Source organism: Manis javanica, chromosome 3 (genome assembly GCF_040802235.1).
Source record: "Manis javanica isolate MJ-LG chromosome 3, MJ_LKY, whole genome shotgun sequence".
Lineage (NCBI taxonomy): Eukaryota > Metazoa > Chordata > Mammalia > Pholidota > Manidae > Manis > Manis javanica.
The window spans coordinates 189,342,678-189,357,508 of record NC_133158.1 but is presented as its reverse complement, the minus strand read 5'-3'; the positions used below and the strand labels follow the sequence as shown (position 1 = coordinate 189,357,508).

The 14,831-nt window shown below is 38.5% G+C and overlaps 1 protein-coding gene across 10 annotated transcripts in view; it reads left to right on the top strand.

Annotated features, from left to right (window-relative positions):
- The window catches only part of FNIP2 (folliculin interacting protein 2), a 124,345-nt gene that overhangs the window by 30,061 nt on the left and 79,453 nt on the right, over positions 1 to 14,831 (top strand). For 2 of the 10 annotated variants that reach the window (XM_036992947.2, XM_036992945.2), the window contains exon 1: positions 4,879 to 7,318. The exons of 2 other annotated variants lie outside the window; for them this stretch is intronic. In XM_036992947.2, the coding sequence (XP_036848842.2) occupies positions 7,143 to 7,318 (176 nt within the window). In that variant the 5' untranslated portion in view covers positions 4,879 to 7,142. Of the gene's footprint in view, positions 1 to 4,875; positions 7,319 to 7,342; positions 13,227 to 14,831 lie in introns of those variants that run through there. 6 more of the 10 variants (XR_012129597.1, XM_073232533.1, XM_036992943.2 and 3 more) reach the window with 6 other exon arrangements.

The following is a 14,831-nucleotide window of genomic DNA, read 5'->3' as shown; positions in this document are numbered from 1 at the left end:
GAGAGAAATGTGGGATCCACATATAAATCAAGTATAAAAATCAAACGAGTATTCATATTTGACCTGATTGTTTATAGTTCATAATGCATGATCAAAACCGAAAGTTTCTGTGATGACTGCCCTTGTTACTGTTCACCATGTAAGAACTTATTCACTATGTAAGAATTTGTTCACCATGTAAGAACTTGTTCGTTATGCTTCAGAAGATTGGAGACTGACAAGAATTAGGCTTGAGATGGATTAGTGATTGTGCATTGAGCATTGACTCCCCTATACAGAATTTTATTGTTGTTAACAACCATTTGATCAATAAATATGAGAGATGCCCTCTCAAAAAAAAAAAAAATTCAGCTGTGAAACCAAAAAAAAAAAAAAAATTATTGTGTCTGTTACTAAAATCAGTGAAATATGGGGATGGGTTTTAAAAAATCATACATAGGGAAAAAGGATTATAGTTCTGATATTGGATCTTAAAAAAAGTAATGAAAGTTTTTACCTAAATCGCTGATCATCGAACTGATTCCAGGAAGGGTGAATAGTTTTACCGAGACAGAAAGATAAGCAGTGCCCCTTCTTGTGAGTGGAGAGTTAAACTGCAGAGCCTTATAACCTTGAATTAGCAGGTCTGGCCTGGCCTGGCTGCTGCTTTTTCATGCTAGTTTGGATATGAAGTAGTTACAGCCGCAGTTTTATTATAACTCTCCTCCTCAGGGCCATTGTTTCATTTATTATGTTGGGGATCTTCTGGAGTCTCACCTTTATTCTCCTTATCTCTGTGTTGTCAGCATGCTGTTACTTGGTTAGATAGCCTTTGTATAGTCCTTTTTTTAAAAAAAATGTATAATACCTGTATCTTAAAATTGCTTTCATCGTCATGTATATTGTGTTGCTGCTAGGTACTAAACTAAGTCTCCAAGTAAGGGGAAAGTGGGGAGTTTTGTTTTTAGCTAGATATATAAAAAGAGTATATAGCTGCAGCTATATACTTTTGCTGGTTTACATAAATACTAATAATAACAATTATGTTGAAGGGAAAATAGTGTGAGTAGAATTGCACTCTTAAAGGTTGAAGGCTTTGTTTTCCTTTTAGCTGTCTAGCTGTCTGAAGTTGTTTGACTCTGGCAATTCTCTTACAATAAAGCCTGCAAAGCTGTTATAGAATAAAGAAATCAAATGAACATCACATGTTTGGCAGAAAGATTTTTAAAAAATAAAGATGTTTTACCCATTGTTTATAAATAATATATACCTACTGTTGAAAAATGGAAAATAGAGAAGAATGAAAGAAAAAGCATTCTTAATCTCACTACTCAGAGACATTCAGTTCTTTTTTTCTAGTTCCCTACGTTTGGTTTTTAGAAAGCACACCTGTTGTCAAAGTGCATATACAATTTTTTTATCCTGTTTTTTTGTTTAACTTTATGACATAAGCATTTTTCTATGTTTCATAGACTTCATGAAGAGATGCTACTCATTCTTTTAGTTACTGGGTGCTAAATGCTTGTTCTTTAAGGTATAGGGATATGGGAGTGAAAAATAATCTGGATTATAATTAGGAACTGCATGTCATCCTGAATTTTCATCTGAATCTGAAGCTAAATCATTTCCCAGGTAGTCCCTCATTTCAAGTCAAAGCAGTAATACTAGTTGATTTTATTATGCATCGATGCTAATTTTGCATGGATCAGAAAAATCATATCACTCTGCTTAGGACTGTGTCAGTCAGCTAAAGTGCCGGTCATGGTAGGGTCTGAAGAGGAGGGCAGAGCAGGCGTTGTGTGGCTGGTATGCTTGGTTCCTGCACAGGGAGTGTTTACCAGAGAGTGGGGCAGGGTTCATGGCAAGGTGTCTCACAAGAGACTTAGTCACTCACAGTGCACATGATTAGGGCCTCGTCCTCACAGAGGACTGAACTAATGAGAATCTAAAGATTGTAAGTGGCATGGGGTTGAGATACAGGAAGAAGAATTTGATTTACTTTATCAGTCAATGATGTCCAACTGCCTCTCCTCAACATCTTCCCAAATCAATCTTCAGATGCTCAGGCATAGATGTGCACCACCTGTGCTTAAGTCCTGCTGCTCTGCAGCCAACAGCCTATATAATTTGGATTAATTCCTCAACCTTTCTGTGCTCTGTTCTCCTCATCTGTTAAGATATTAGTGCTGCTGATTTCCTGTGATTACATGAAACACTGTCAGAACAATGCCTGGCATGTAAAATAAGCTCTTGATAAGTCTAGCTAGTTATTATCTACCTTGTATGACTGAGTTTGTACATACTGCCAAAGTTCCTGAGTGCTGAACTTGTCAGATAAGTTTAGATGGTTACATGGCATTAGTGCAGGTATGTTATTTTCTAATTGCACACTGGCCTGGTATTGTGAAGATGGGCCACTGCTTAGGTATTAGGATCTATTCATGATCATGTTTCTGAAAACAGCCAAATATTGACAGATTTGGTCTTAAGTCTGGATCTGTCTCCAAAACCTTTTCCCCTAAAGCACACTATTTCAGTAAAGTGTTCTCATCCCCTTACCTTATCCGCTTGCTCTAGCCTAGTGTGAGGGCCTCTTTTTTTTAAGTTTATATTGAACTATGACAGAAAAATATACATATTTTGCTTGCTGTGTGTTTACAGCACCAGCACCCAGATCAAGAAACAGTAGTTTTCCAGCACCCAGTAATTTTTTTGTATCTCCTTCTGGGGGTCATTTTGAAAACTACTGCTAGAAAGGCTTGTGATCAGTTGCTCATAGGTGTGAAAAAGGCACTATGGGAGAGGGAATTTTACACCCTAAGACAAGGGTCAGCTGTGGCTGCGGCTGTGGATCACGAGCCCTGCCACTCCCTCCCCTCCGTTTATTCTTCCTTTTTTCTCATTAAGGTAATGTGAATAGGCAGATAGAATTTCTTTATAGAAAGATTTGTTAGATTAGCATAATTGGGCTGGACTTTTTAGGGAACTATGTTAGGAACTTCCTTTTACTCTCAGCAAACCTACCTTTCTCAGTTGTGGCTTTTGATGTTTCCTTACACACAGTGATCATGGTTTTGTTTTTCCTTGTTTGTTTCTTTAATTGCCTGAAGAGTGTGAAGTCAAAGGAATACAGAAATGAATAAATACTTACCTTGAAACTTCCCTGACTTTAATTCTTCCAACTCTAGATCAGACCTGGGAATTGATTTTTCCTCAGATGCCAAATCTTTTGGATTGGAGGAGGGTCCCTGGGATGCTGCATTGGAAGGGTTTGGAAAGGAGTCTAGGCACAACAGGAAGCTATTCTCGTTGCTGAGAGGTTTTCGCCATGGGCAAAAGAGATTGGACTGGTATCTTGAGCACCAGGTATTTGCCTTGTATGATCTAAGTGATACATAGGCTGTTTCTTGACTCGTAAACTTATCAGCACTCTTCTCTAGAATGACTCTCAATACCTGGGCTGTGAGATTGGAAATAGAACAACTACAGCTTAAAAAGTTGAAATATTAGTTTCCCTTACATATATCACATGGATTCATAATACTTCCATACTTCTCTGATTCCCTTTCCAACATCTGACAAAGTTCATCTGTACTGTGGGAGTGTCTGTGTTGGCATCAGTACTTCCAGTCAACATATTGAGCCACAGGTGGAGTGTGGGGTCCAGTCAGTGATAGCAGATACTTTTCTAAATGTACAAACATGGCTGAACTGTGTGAAGGAAATAGAGACCCTGAGTAGGGTTTTAAACAGGGTCAGTGGTACATTTTAATATGTATATTATTTAATATCTAAGAGTAGAGTATCTATTATGATAATGAGTAATAGTGTGAGTATGACTCCATTTTGGAAAAGAGAAGATGGAGAAAGGAGATTGGATTGAGTAGAGAACAGAATTTTGACTACTGAAGGTCTAAAGATACCTTTCTTCTAGCTACTCTGTGAGCTTCGCTAGTATCTCAGAAGAATGGTTGTGATGATATTATTTGTTTTTCCATTGACTAAAGAAATTTTAAAACTTCCATTTAAATATAAGGAAATTTGTGGAGCCATATAGAGGCACCCCTTTTAAGTACATGGTTGTGGTTTGATATACATCTCGATTACATTTTATCAGATTTTGAACTGTGGAATTAAGGGTCGTTAGGGGAGGAAGAGAGGAAATTTCATTTTCACTTTTAAAAAAGTCTTTAAGTTCTTTCTGTTAAGATACCACATGAGTCACATTGACACAAGATGTTAAAGCTTCTAAAGAAACTTTTGCCTTAGTCAGAGAGAAAGATTGAGTGTATGTGTTTGAGAACAAGCACATCCATCAGGCTGTTAAGCACACTGCTTAGTGCAGGTAGATTCATATCCTGGTTTTAATGTAAATATTTAATGTTATTAAATCAACAAAAGTTAACTTACATGAGTAAGACCTATATGAAGTACAAAGATGAATGTCAAGACCCAGTTTTTAGACTCAAAGTTTAACTTATGATCTAGTTAGAATCAGAAGGGATGTGCACTACTCTTTGCAAAGCAATTATGTATTAAATGTTAAAAGTATGGTTTAAAAATATTTTAGAAATTCAAGGGAGAAAAAAATCTTCCAGCCTAGAAAGTCTTCTTGGGAAAGATGGAATGTTTACCAAGGAAGTGGTTCTCAACTGTATGGTTCCCAGGCCAGCTGCAAGAGCCTTGTGGGAGCTTTTTAGAAATGTAAATTCTCAGACTCCACCCCAGAACTGCTGAATCAGAAACCCTGGGACAAGGCCCAGCAGTTTGTGTTCATAAGCCTGCTGGTGTTTGAGTGCTGTGCTACCAAGGAAATGGTGGCTGAAAGGTGTGCTGACTGAATTTAGGGAGAAACAAGGACTGGGACCTGGTAAGTGTTTAGATAAAGATGGCTGGCTGAATGAAGGAACCACACAGAAACGGTTTAGAGTTTCCTATGCCATTCACTTTAGTTTTTGTTGAAGGGAATTCTTTCCCAATGCAGTTTGATTTTAATTTTATCCAAATGTCTTTTGTAACCATGTTGCCATTTTCATCTCACATTATTCTGATCCTTTAAAATATTTGCATCATCTGGATAGGGGATAAAATTTGCATTTTTTGTAACAGTATTTAAAGCCTTTGGAAAATAAAATATCAGAATGATTGAATAGCTTTGTGGCCATCTACTAGGTAAATGTATGCACAGAATACATATTTTAAAAGAGGGTTTTATGTCCTTTCATCATGTCCTAGATAAATGTCTTTTAGAGATCAAAGTTTTAAAAGTGAAATTCATTTTTTTTATACATAAAATATAGGATGTGTTCCCCTGGCATTGCCTCTACATATTTTACAAACTTAAGTTATTTTGGCATTTTAAAGCACCCACCCTATCAACATTGAACTATACTTCCATTTCTCCTATGGTTTTAGAGGCACTGAGCCCCAGGTGGACTGGAGACGTTGACTGGGGGCCTCCTTGGGCTGTGGGTTGGGTTGGCATGATGATGGTGGAAGGACGCTTGACCACAGTCTTTGCTCATCAGGCCACCCTGGGCCTGAAATGGAAAAATCATAGGGCCTCCATGAGTGATCTGATTCTCTGTTAAAAAGATAAAGTGATTTTTTTAAAGACAGTTCTAAGGAAAAAAGGAACCCATAATCACACTGTGGTCATGCAGTTAAGCCTTAAAACTCAAAAATGTGCTCCCTGTCCTGGAAAAATAAATTCATTTTCTGCTGCTCTGGTTTTATTTTGGCACTGTCCACTTAGCATGTGCCACAGAGAGAAATCTCGTTGTTGTTGTAGGTGTGTTGTGATCTGCATTTCTCAGGAGGGTGTATTTAAGATCTTTTCTGGTTTGTTATAAAGGAACGTTAGGGTCACATTATAATAAAGACTTCAGGTAATTAAGGTCCCTGCCGTGGTGTCATTAGATTTTTCTCACACTTGTAGAGTGAAGTATGTGGTTGCCATGTGTAAAGATACATTTAAAACCTCCTGAACTAAAGACCCAGCCAAGGTTTGTCAGACTTCAGGGACCTGCTAATGTTTTCTTCAGCCAAATTCAAGGCTGAGGAAAAGGAAAAGGAATTGGGACTATCCCTTACAGTTTTTTTGTATCAAGACTTGACCTGTGTTTTAGGATCTTATGATTTTTATTGTTTCTAAAAGAAAAATTATTTTTTCCATGAATTCACAATACTGTGGAAAAATCATATTTTTTCTGTGGCATTATTCTCATTTTACAGATGTGTGTTCATGTCAGAAGCCAGAATTGAACTGCTTTTGTCCTTGGGTTCTGGTAGTTTAGGGTTTTCTTGGTTTTAATATGCTCAGTAATCAAGTATTCAGTGCAAGGGTTTTGAGAGATTTTGGCTTCTCGTTTATTGTTTTTCTTACTACTATGTATGTATTAGTATTAAACATATATATATATATTTTGTATTAAAGCAAGGATGTGTCCCTACTCTTCCTCCCTGGCATGACCTCCTATGCACTAAGCCCTACATTTGTCTGTTGTAACCGTATCTCTCATTTGCCATAGGTAGAATTTTGCAAAGTTGCAGAGTAAAGACTCGTCAGCTGACACTTGCTCACATGAGAGCCATTAAGAGGGTGATGTGGCCAATGTCACAACAACCTTGCAGCTGAAGGCAAGTTGCTGCATTTGCCCAGAGCCATATGAATAGGTCTTGTGACCGATTAATTGACTACTGCATAAACTCCAACAGGGGAGCACAGATGGAGTGAGTCAGTCCAAGCTGCTCAACCTGTTGAGTGTTTTGTCTTTTGCCAACCAGAGTACAAGCTTAGGAACAAAAGTAGGAAGTGAGATTTGGACTTGTCTGTTTATAATGGGTTTGCTGAGAGCATGTTCTATAACGTGATGGATGCATCTGACTTCCTAAATCTTTGGCAGGCTTAATTTACGTAACACATGAATGTTCCCTTTTTTCTTTTTCTTTTCTTTTTTTTTTTTTTTTTCACTTTTAAAAGAGGAAATTAGTAGGCTGCTGCCAAGTAGCTTGTCTCACCTACTGTATCAGCAGTGCAGGGATCATTTAGGACGGCTGGCCATTGTGGAATATCCCTCCAACAACCAAGGATCTTCAGCGTTCGTGTCCAAGTCCATGTTGATAGTCGGGATAAACCAGAAGAAGGTTAAACGGCTCAGGGGATGTGCGGCGGCACAGCGAAGACCCCAAACCGGCCAGGGGGCTGGCAGAATTCAGCCAGATGTGTGAGTGATGCCGTTTCTGGAGCTGGGAGGACTTACAAGACACTGTTATGCACAAAGATTCGAAAATGTGCCAGGGTAGGAAGGGGCACAGATCACATGGAACTGGACAACAGGTTTGAAGCATTAGTTCTATTTTAAAATCTCAGATTTTTAATTTGATTCACTGTGTACCAAGCAGATTAAATTGTATTGATCTGAAAGTTGTTTTCTGAGAGCTTTTAAGTAGAAGACAAGACGTGGTTATTGGGTGTGCAGAAACAAGTTCTTTCCTTTATAGAAAAGGTATAGGCATGGGTGTTTTTTCATGACTGTTTCAATTTATCTGCTTTCTTCTTAACTTTTCATTACCTCTGCTGGAGCCAGCTTGCAAGAAATGGTTACCTCCTTGTCCTATGTTGAAGCTATGTAGCAATACAATTCACAGTGATCATTGGGAAAGAGCTGCAGGCCTGAAGTACCACCACATTTGGTAGATGGGACACACGATTGGGAGTTCTCACTTAATCCTGTTAAACAACAAAATTTGAAGATCTAATTGGCTTTATTAAGCGATTCATGAATCAGGCAGCATCCCTTCTAGCAAGTAGAGAGGTGCTCTAAGGAATTGTACCAAAATGGAAGGTTTTTATAGGAACAAGTGTGGGGTAAGGGAGTTAGCAAAGGAAAAGAAAAGATTGTTTCAAGTAAAGTCACCCTCCCAAAGGGGGAAAAGCAGGGGGTCTCATCGTGCACCAGACCTCACCTTCTTTTGGGGAATGGAGAGGGCCCCAAGCAACAGATTACCTTATTGATGCTGACCAGAAACTGTGAATAAGTCTTTGCTTGGGGACAAGTGACTCTATATGGGCTTGTTTCTTTTTTTTTAGTCTTTAGTTTCTTTTATAGTCTTTTTTTTGATAGTCCAAATGGTGAGTAAATTGTTATGCTTCATAAATTTTTGTTATTCATACAATTTTAGATTCCCCAGATAGATATTTGGGGTAAGGGGGGTGGCATCCACAAAAGAAAATAACATCACAGATATAGAGATGATAATACAGCTGGAGAATATACCCAGTGATGCTGTAACATCTTCCCTATGTTGACAGATAGTAACCAAACTAGTTGGGGTGTGGATTTAATACTATGGGTAACTGTTGAACCACTGTGTGTATACCTGAAATCAAATAAGGTTGAATATCAACTATACTTAAATTTAAAAAAGAAGATTAGCAGCTATGTGGCCTTAAGCAAATTAATTGACCTCTCTGAGCATCAGTTTCCTCAACTTAAAATGAATATGGTAATAGTATCCAAGTCATAGGATTTTTGTGAGGATTAAATGTAGTAATTTTTGTAAAACTCTTAGAACAGTACCTGGCAGTAAGTGAGAGCAGTATAAATGTAGTATTTATGTTAATTAATGAATTAAATACACAACTGTTGAATTGGTCCCAGCTGTCTTAATTTTTGGAACAAAGAAAGTCTGTAAGCAATTGCTATCAAACTGAATATTTGTGACCTTCTAAAATTCATATACTAAAACCTAATCTCCAGCATGGCAGTACTAGCGGTGGGCTTGTGGGAGGTGCTTAGGTCATGATGGTGCGCCCATCATAAATGGAATCAGCAAGACTTCAGAGAGCTCTCTGGCACCTTTCCCCTGACTGAGGACACAGAGAGAAGCTAGCCTTCTATAAAACAGGAAGCAGACCCTAACCAGAAATCAGATCTTCTGGCACCATTATCTTGAATTTCCCAGAAATAACTTTCTGTTGTTTATAAGCCAAAAAAAAAAAAAAGGAAAAAGAGAGAGAGAGAGAGAGAGAAAGAAAAGAACATGCAGAAGCACACAACTTTTTCTTAAAAGTCTCTCAAAGTTTTTGGTATGAACTTCTGCTTCTCACTTTGATCAAACTTGCTATTCATTGGTGGATTTTAATCATTTTTATTTAAGCAACTTTAATCTTAACATTTTCATATCCATTATCTCCTTTCCTTATTTTGACTTCTTTGATGTTGAGATTTTTTTTAGAATTCTGTACAGTGATGACATATACTTTCCAATGAAGTGGAATTCATTGCTAGTCAGACCAGTTGTCTTGGTAGACCGCCTCCACTTTCTCTTCCCCTTCCTACGATATTGAAAATGTATTCATTATTTGCAGTATTGTGCTTGGTTTTCTGAATTTCTTTAGGACTTGGGCCAGTTTCAGAGTGAATTATTGACAGAAGCTTGCTCTGTAAGGATCTGGCTCCAAAATGTTCACAACTTATCTGTTTGTTCAAGTCAGGTGGCAGTTACGTAGACTTCCAGCTCCCTCTTTGCTCTCCAGTATCTTAAATCAATAGTTTTAAGTGGTCATTTTAGCAGAGCACAGTAATTTTTTTTTCTTCTCCTTGTGATTTCCAGTTATTCAAAGGTGAAGGGAAAGATTACACAAATACATTGGAGTCCATTGGATACCTAAAGGTGACCAGGACCACATGTAAAACTGACACAGTTCTGTACAGAAAGAAACACTTTAATCGTCCAATTATGGTGCATCTGAAATTATCTCTTTCAGAATAGAAGTGTCCTCTGTATCTTCACCTCCATTCTCCTTAATCTCTAGAATGACAGATATTGGGGTTCAATTTATTTCACAAAATTCCAGAATCACAAAAATCTACAGATTTTGGTGAGACAGTTAAAGCTTGTCAGTAAAAAAAAAAAAAATTCCTTGCTAAAATTCAGTTAAAATCTAGTAATTCTGAAAAACAATGCTGGGTATATGATGTAGTCTTCAAACAATTGCTTCCAGTCTTCTTTTTTAAAATATCAACCATAGCAAAGCTGCTAATAACTTCATTTTCCAAACTTCTCCCAGCAAATGAGGTTAAGGTCTTAGGGTGTTTATATGAGGTATCTGGGAGTATTTGCCAAGCATTATCTGTGACTCTTTGTTTTCTCTGATGGCAAGAGAACATTTGGTAGACCTAGTGTTAACAAGTTCACCTCACACACAGTGAAGAGGAACTGAAAGCACTTCAGAGTCAATTGTGCTTTAAGTTTCATATCTTGAAATTTGGATTCAGAAGAGTCTCTTACTGCTTTAGAATCACCAGGATGGAAGGAGTGGAAGAATTCATGAACGTGGACACCTGACTTGTCTATTATTTGGACAGTATTCTTTATTTGCACCATTGTGCTTGGTTTTATGGATTTCTTTAGGACTTGGGCCAGTTTTGGGGGTAGAGTGAATTATTGACAGGGACTTTCTCTATGATTTGGATTAACTAATTCTATTACAAAAGAAAGAGCCTTAGATTGTTTGCAGTAGTCACTTAACAGGAAAATAAGTGCAGAAACCAGTATTTTCCACTAGCAAACTGCTCCACAGAGATAAGCTGTGTAGTAGATTTTACTCCTAGTCTTTATTTATATTAGTTAGGATTTCTGACTAGGAATTTAAAAAAACAGTTATTAGATTTAGAGAGAGAGATGCTAAAGCAATGACCAAAAAACTGAAGATTTTAGTAAAAGGCTATTAAAAGAAAGTCTAACGCAGGTTGTAGGGGTGGGGAGAGTGTTTTTCATTGTGTTCTTCATTTAGAAAGAAAACCATTTCACTATGTGAAAAGTATTCTGCTTTAATACTAAGAAAGTATAGCTGTTAGACAGGTTGAATGAAGTGGGTAGAGAGAAAACCAAACCCTAGTCAGCTGACAGTCTTGTGCTCCTTGACAAGCTTCGCAGGGAGGTTGTAAATTGCTGGGTGTGATGCTTTCAGATGCACCAGCTATTACCATCACAAGTTCATCTGCCCTTTCTGCATTCCTTCCCTTTTCACTGATTTTATGTGCCACGAGGAATTTTCTTTGACTGGTTGAAAGAGTTTATTTCCAGTTGTTGACTTAGAGATGTAATTGAGAATGAGTGAATGAATGAAGGAATGCAGTGGTAATACTATTGCTGCAGAGTCATGTCTGACTTAAGTTTAAAGTACATTCACCATTTCCCTTGGCCACATATTTACTTGAGAATGAATCAGAGCAGTCTTAGTACAGGGGTTTTGAGGGAAGTGTGAGCTTGCTTCATAGAAGCTGACAACTGACGTAAACTTTTGTCTGTGTTGTATTTTTGTAAGTATTGATGACCTGACAGGATGTAGTCCTTGTTCTTAATCGCCATAACTATTTGTGTTCAGAATGATAGTGTTCCAGGCAGAAGACAAGGTGCCTCCAGTGCTGGGGTCTGCATGCAGGGAAGTCACTGGGTTGCTTCTGAATCCTCGTTCCCCAAGAGTTCTGGCTCAGCTGTGTGCTGAGCCAGAATGCTCAACTGAACTGGCCCATGATTTCTAGTTCTTCTGTTGTGAGTCAGGCTGTGGCTTAGCCTTATCCTTTTATTGTTATAGTAACAAAAGCTGAATAGCTGCTGGACAATGATGTAGCAAGCCCTGGTAGGAATTGGTGAGAGCAATAACCTGTGACCCATCCAAGATTATAATTAAACGCCCAGTCAAAACTCACCCAAGGGAATCCAGCCTGTGGGCTCTAGAAACACCAAGCAAGGTCCCTGACAATTCTCTTCCCGTCTTATGGGATCCCAAGTTTTTAGGGAGTGTTGGGTATCAGGTACATGGCATCAGTGTTTATATCTTGAAGGGTTTAATCCTTCTTCTTACTTGAAGGTTTAAAAAGCGAAACAAAATAACCACTACTACTCTTAGGTCTTTACAGGACAGATGTGAATTAAAATCCTGTCTTTCTTCTTACTGTGCCATTTCCTTTCACAGTCATGCCTCACCCAGCCCAAAGGCAGAAAACAACAGCAAGAAGAACTTAGTAGAGCTAAGCTAGTTTTTCCACTTAACTGATTTTTTTTTTAATTCACCTCTAACATGTGAGAACTTAGACGATAGTACGAGACACAGGAGAGGCATCTCTGACCTGGGGATCTTCTCCCCCATGATCTCAGCATCTGAGAGCTCATCTCTGCCGTGAACTCACTGTGCCTTTAGGAGCACCACTTCATCTCCATGAGTTTCCAGTTCTCCTCTAAAAAAAAAATCAAAGTGGTGGATTGGGTCAGTGATCCCCAAATATGTTTTTAAAAATGTAGATTCCTGAGCCTTACTTCGGGTTCACTGGGCCATATTACTGGAAGGTAGAGCCTGTGAAACTGTTGACTTAAACACACACACACACAAAGAGCTTCTAGGGTAATTCTGCTGGTGAATCACCCGGGAACCACCAGGTGGGTAGCATGGTGCCTGAAGTCCCTTCCAGCTCTGACATTTCTGATTGATTATCAGTGGTCGATGAGATCCAAATATGTTAGAGAAACATGAAGACCTTGGGCAATCAAGGAAGTCAGATCGTCTCAATGGTAATATTTTTCCATGTGAGGAAGTAAGCCATGTGGATATTTGAGGAAGTGTATTCTCAGCAGGGAGCAAATACAGAGATCCTAAGGCAGGAACAGGCTTGGTATGCACCCCAACAAGAAAAATGTTGCCTTAAGGCAAAGCTGATTTGGCTTCAGAGAGTGGATGGCCCTCTGGGGGACATGAACGGGGCAGAAGTGTGCTGCTAGACAGGACTAGCTCCTTGCACACGGTGCTAGGAAAAGACAGTGGGGGCTGCCTGCCCCTAATCTCTCTCCCACAGGCCCTTGCTTGATAACAAAAATTCCTGTTATTCGAACCTCATTTCATTGTTCTTTGTAGTCTAACTGATACCTTAGCATGAACTACTTTTGTGAGAACTTGTTCCTCTGTCGGGAAGAATTAGAGCACGTGAGAGGATCGGGTGCTTTCTGTAGAGCAGTGCGTGGGGGCTGGCCTTCTCTTTCCAGCTGGGCAGACAGGCCATGCAGGAAGAGCCTGTAATTCTCCTGAACAGGGACAGAGATTTTGGATGGCAACACCCAAAGATCAAATAATGTGTCTTCTTTTTATCTTCACAGATGATTCGCTAGTAGACTATTATGGACCAAAATGAACTCCAGAGAAAAATCCTACCACAAACTTCAATATGGGTGCTTGTTACTGAAAGGTTCCTATATTTTCAAAGTTCCTTGACAGTTGAAACATTTTTCCCTTTTAAATATACTTTATTTTTTAAGAGCAATTTTAGGTTCACAGCAGAACTGGCAGAAAGTATGAAGTACTATCTGTGCTCCCTGCCCCACTCACACGAAGCCTCCCCCACTGTCTCTATCCCACACCACAGTGGTATGTCTGATGAATCCTCATTGACACATCATTATCACCTGGAACCGTAGTTCATGTTAGGATTCGCTCTTGGTGTTGTACATTCTGTGGGTTTTGACAAATGTACAATGAAATGCCTCTGTTTGGTGTCATACAGAGTTATTTTCGCTGGCCTAAAAAATCCTCTGCGCTCTGCGTACTTCTCTGCCCACCCCTATCCCTGGCAACCACTGCCTCCATAGTTTTATCCTTTCTAGAATGTCGTTGTTGGAATCATACAGTATGTAGCCTTTTCAGATTGGTGGCTTTCCCTTACTAATACACATTAAAGATTTCTCCATGTCTCAACATGACTTGATGGCTCATTTCTTTTTACTCTGAATAATATCCCATTGTCTGAATGTAGCACAGTTTATTCACCTACTGAAGGGTATCTTGGTTGCTTCCAAGTTTTGGCAATTATGAATAAAGCTGCTGTAAACATCCCTGTTCAGGTTTTTGTGTGGACATATTTTATGCCTTTGGGCAAACATCAAGGAGTGTTTGCTGGATCATAAGGTAGGAATTTGTTTTGTTTTGTACGAAACAACTGAACTTCCAAAGTGGTTGTACCATTTTGCTTTCCCACCAGCAATGAGTGATAGTTCATGTCACTCCTTGTCAGTATTTAATTTTGTCAGTGTTCTGAATTTTGGCCATTTTAATATGTGTGTAATGGTATCTCATTGCTATCTTAGTTTGTGTTTCTCTAATGATATATGATATGGAGCATCTTCTTCATATGTTTATTTGCTATCTATATATCTTTGTGTGTGAGGTGTCTATGCAGACCTTCTGCCCATTTTAAAAATTGGGTTATTTGTTTTCTTACTGTTGAGTTTTATGAGTTCTTTGTATATTTTGGATACCTGTCCTTTATCAGATGTGTCTTTTGCAAATGTTTTCTCCCAGGCTGTGGTTGTCTTATTCTCTTGTTATTATCTTTGACAGACTAGAGGTCTTTAATTTTAATGAAGTCCAACTTATCAATTATCTTTCTCATGGCTTGTGCCTTTGGTCTTGTCATCATCTTGTGCAGTGGCATCTATAAATTTTCACCTACATTATCTTCTAGGAGGTTTATCATTTTTTAGGTTTATAATTCATTTTGAGTTAAATTTTTGTGAAGGATTTAAATTCTGTGTCAAGATATTATTTTTTTTTAGCAGGTAGACACCCACTTGTTCCAGCATCATTTTTTTGAAAGACTGTCTTTTCTCCATGGTATTGCCTGTGCTCCTTTCTCAAAGGTTGGTTGACTATATTCATGTGAGTCTGTTTCTGGGCTCTTTCCCTTGGTCTATTCGTTTATTCTCTCTCTAATACCATACTGTCTTGGTTACTGTGACTTTATAGTCTTGAAGTTGAGAAGTTAGGTCTTCCAGCTTTGCCCTCGTCCTTCAATATT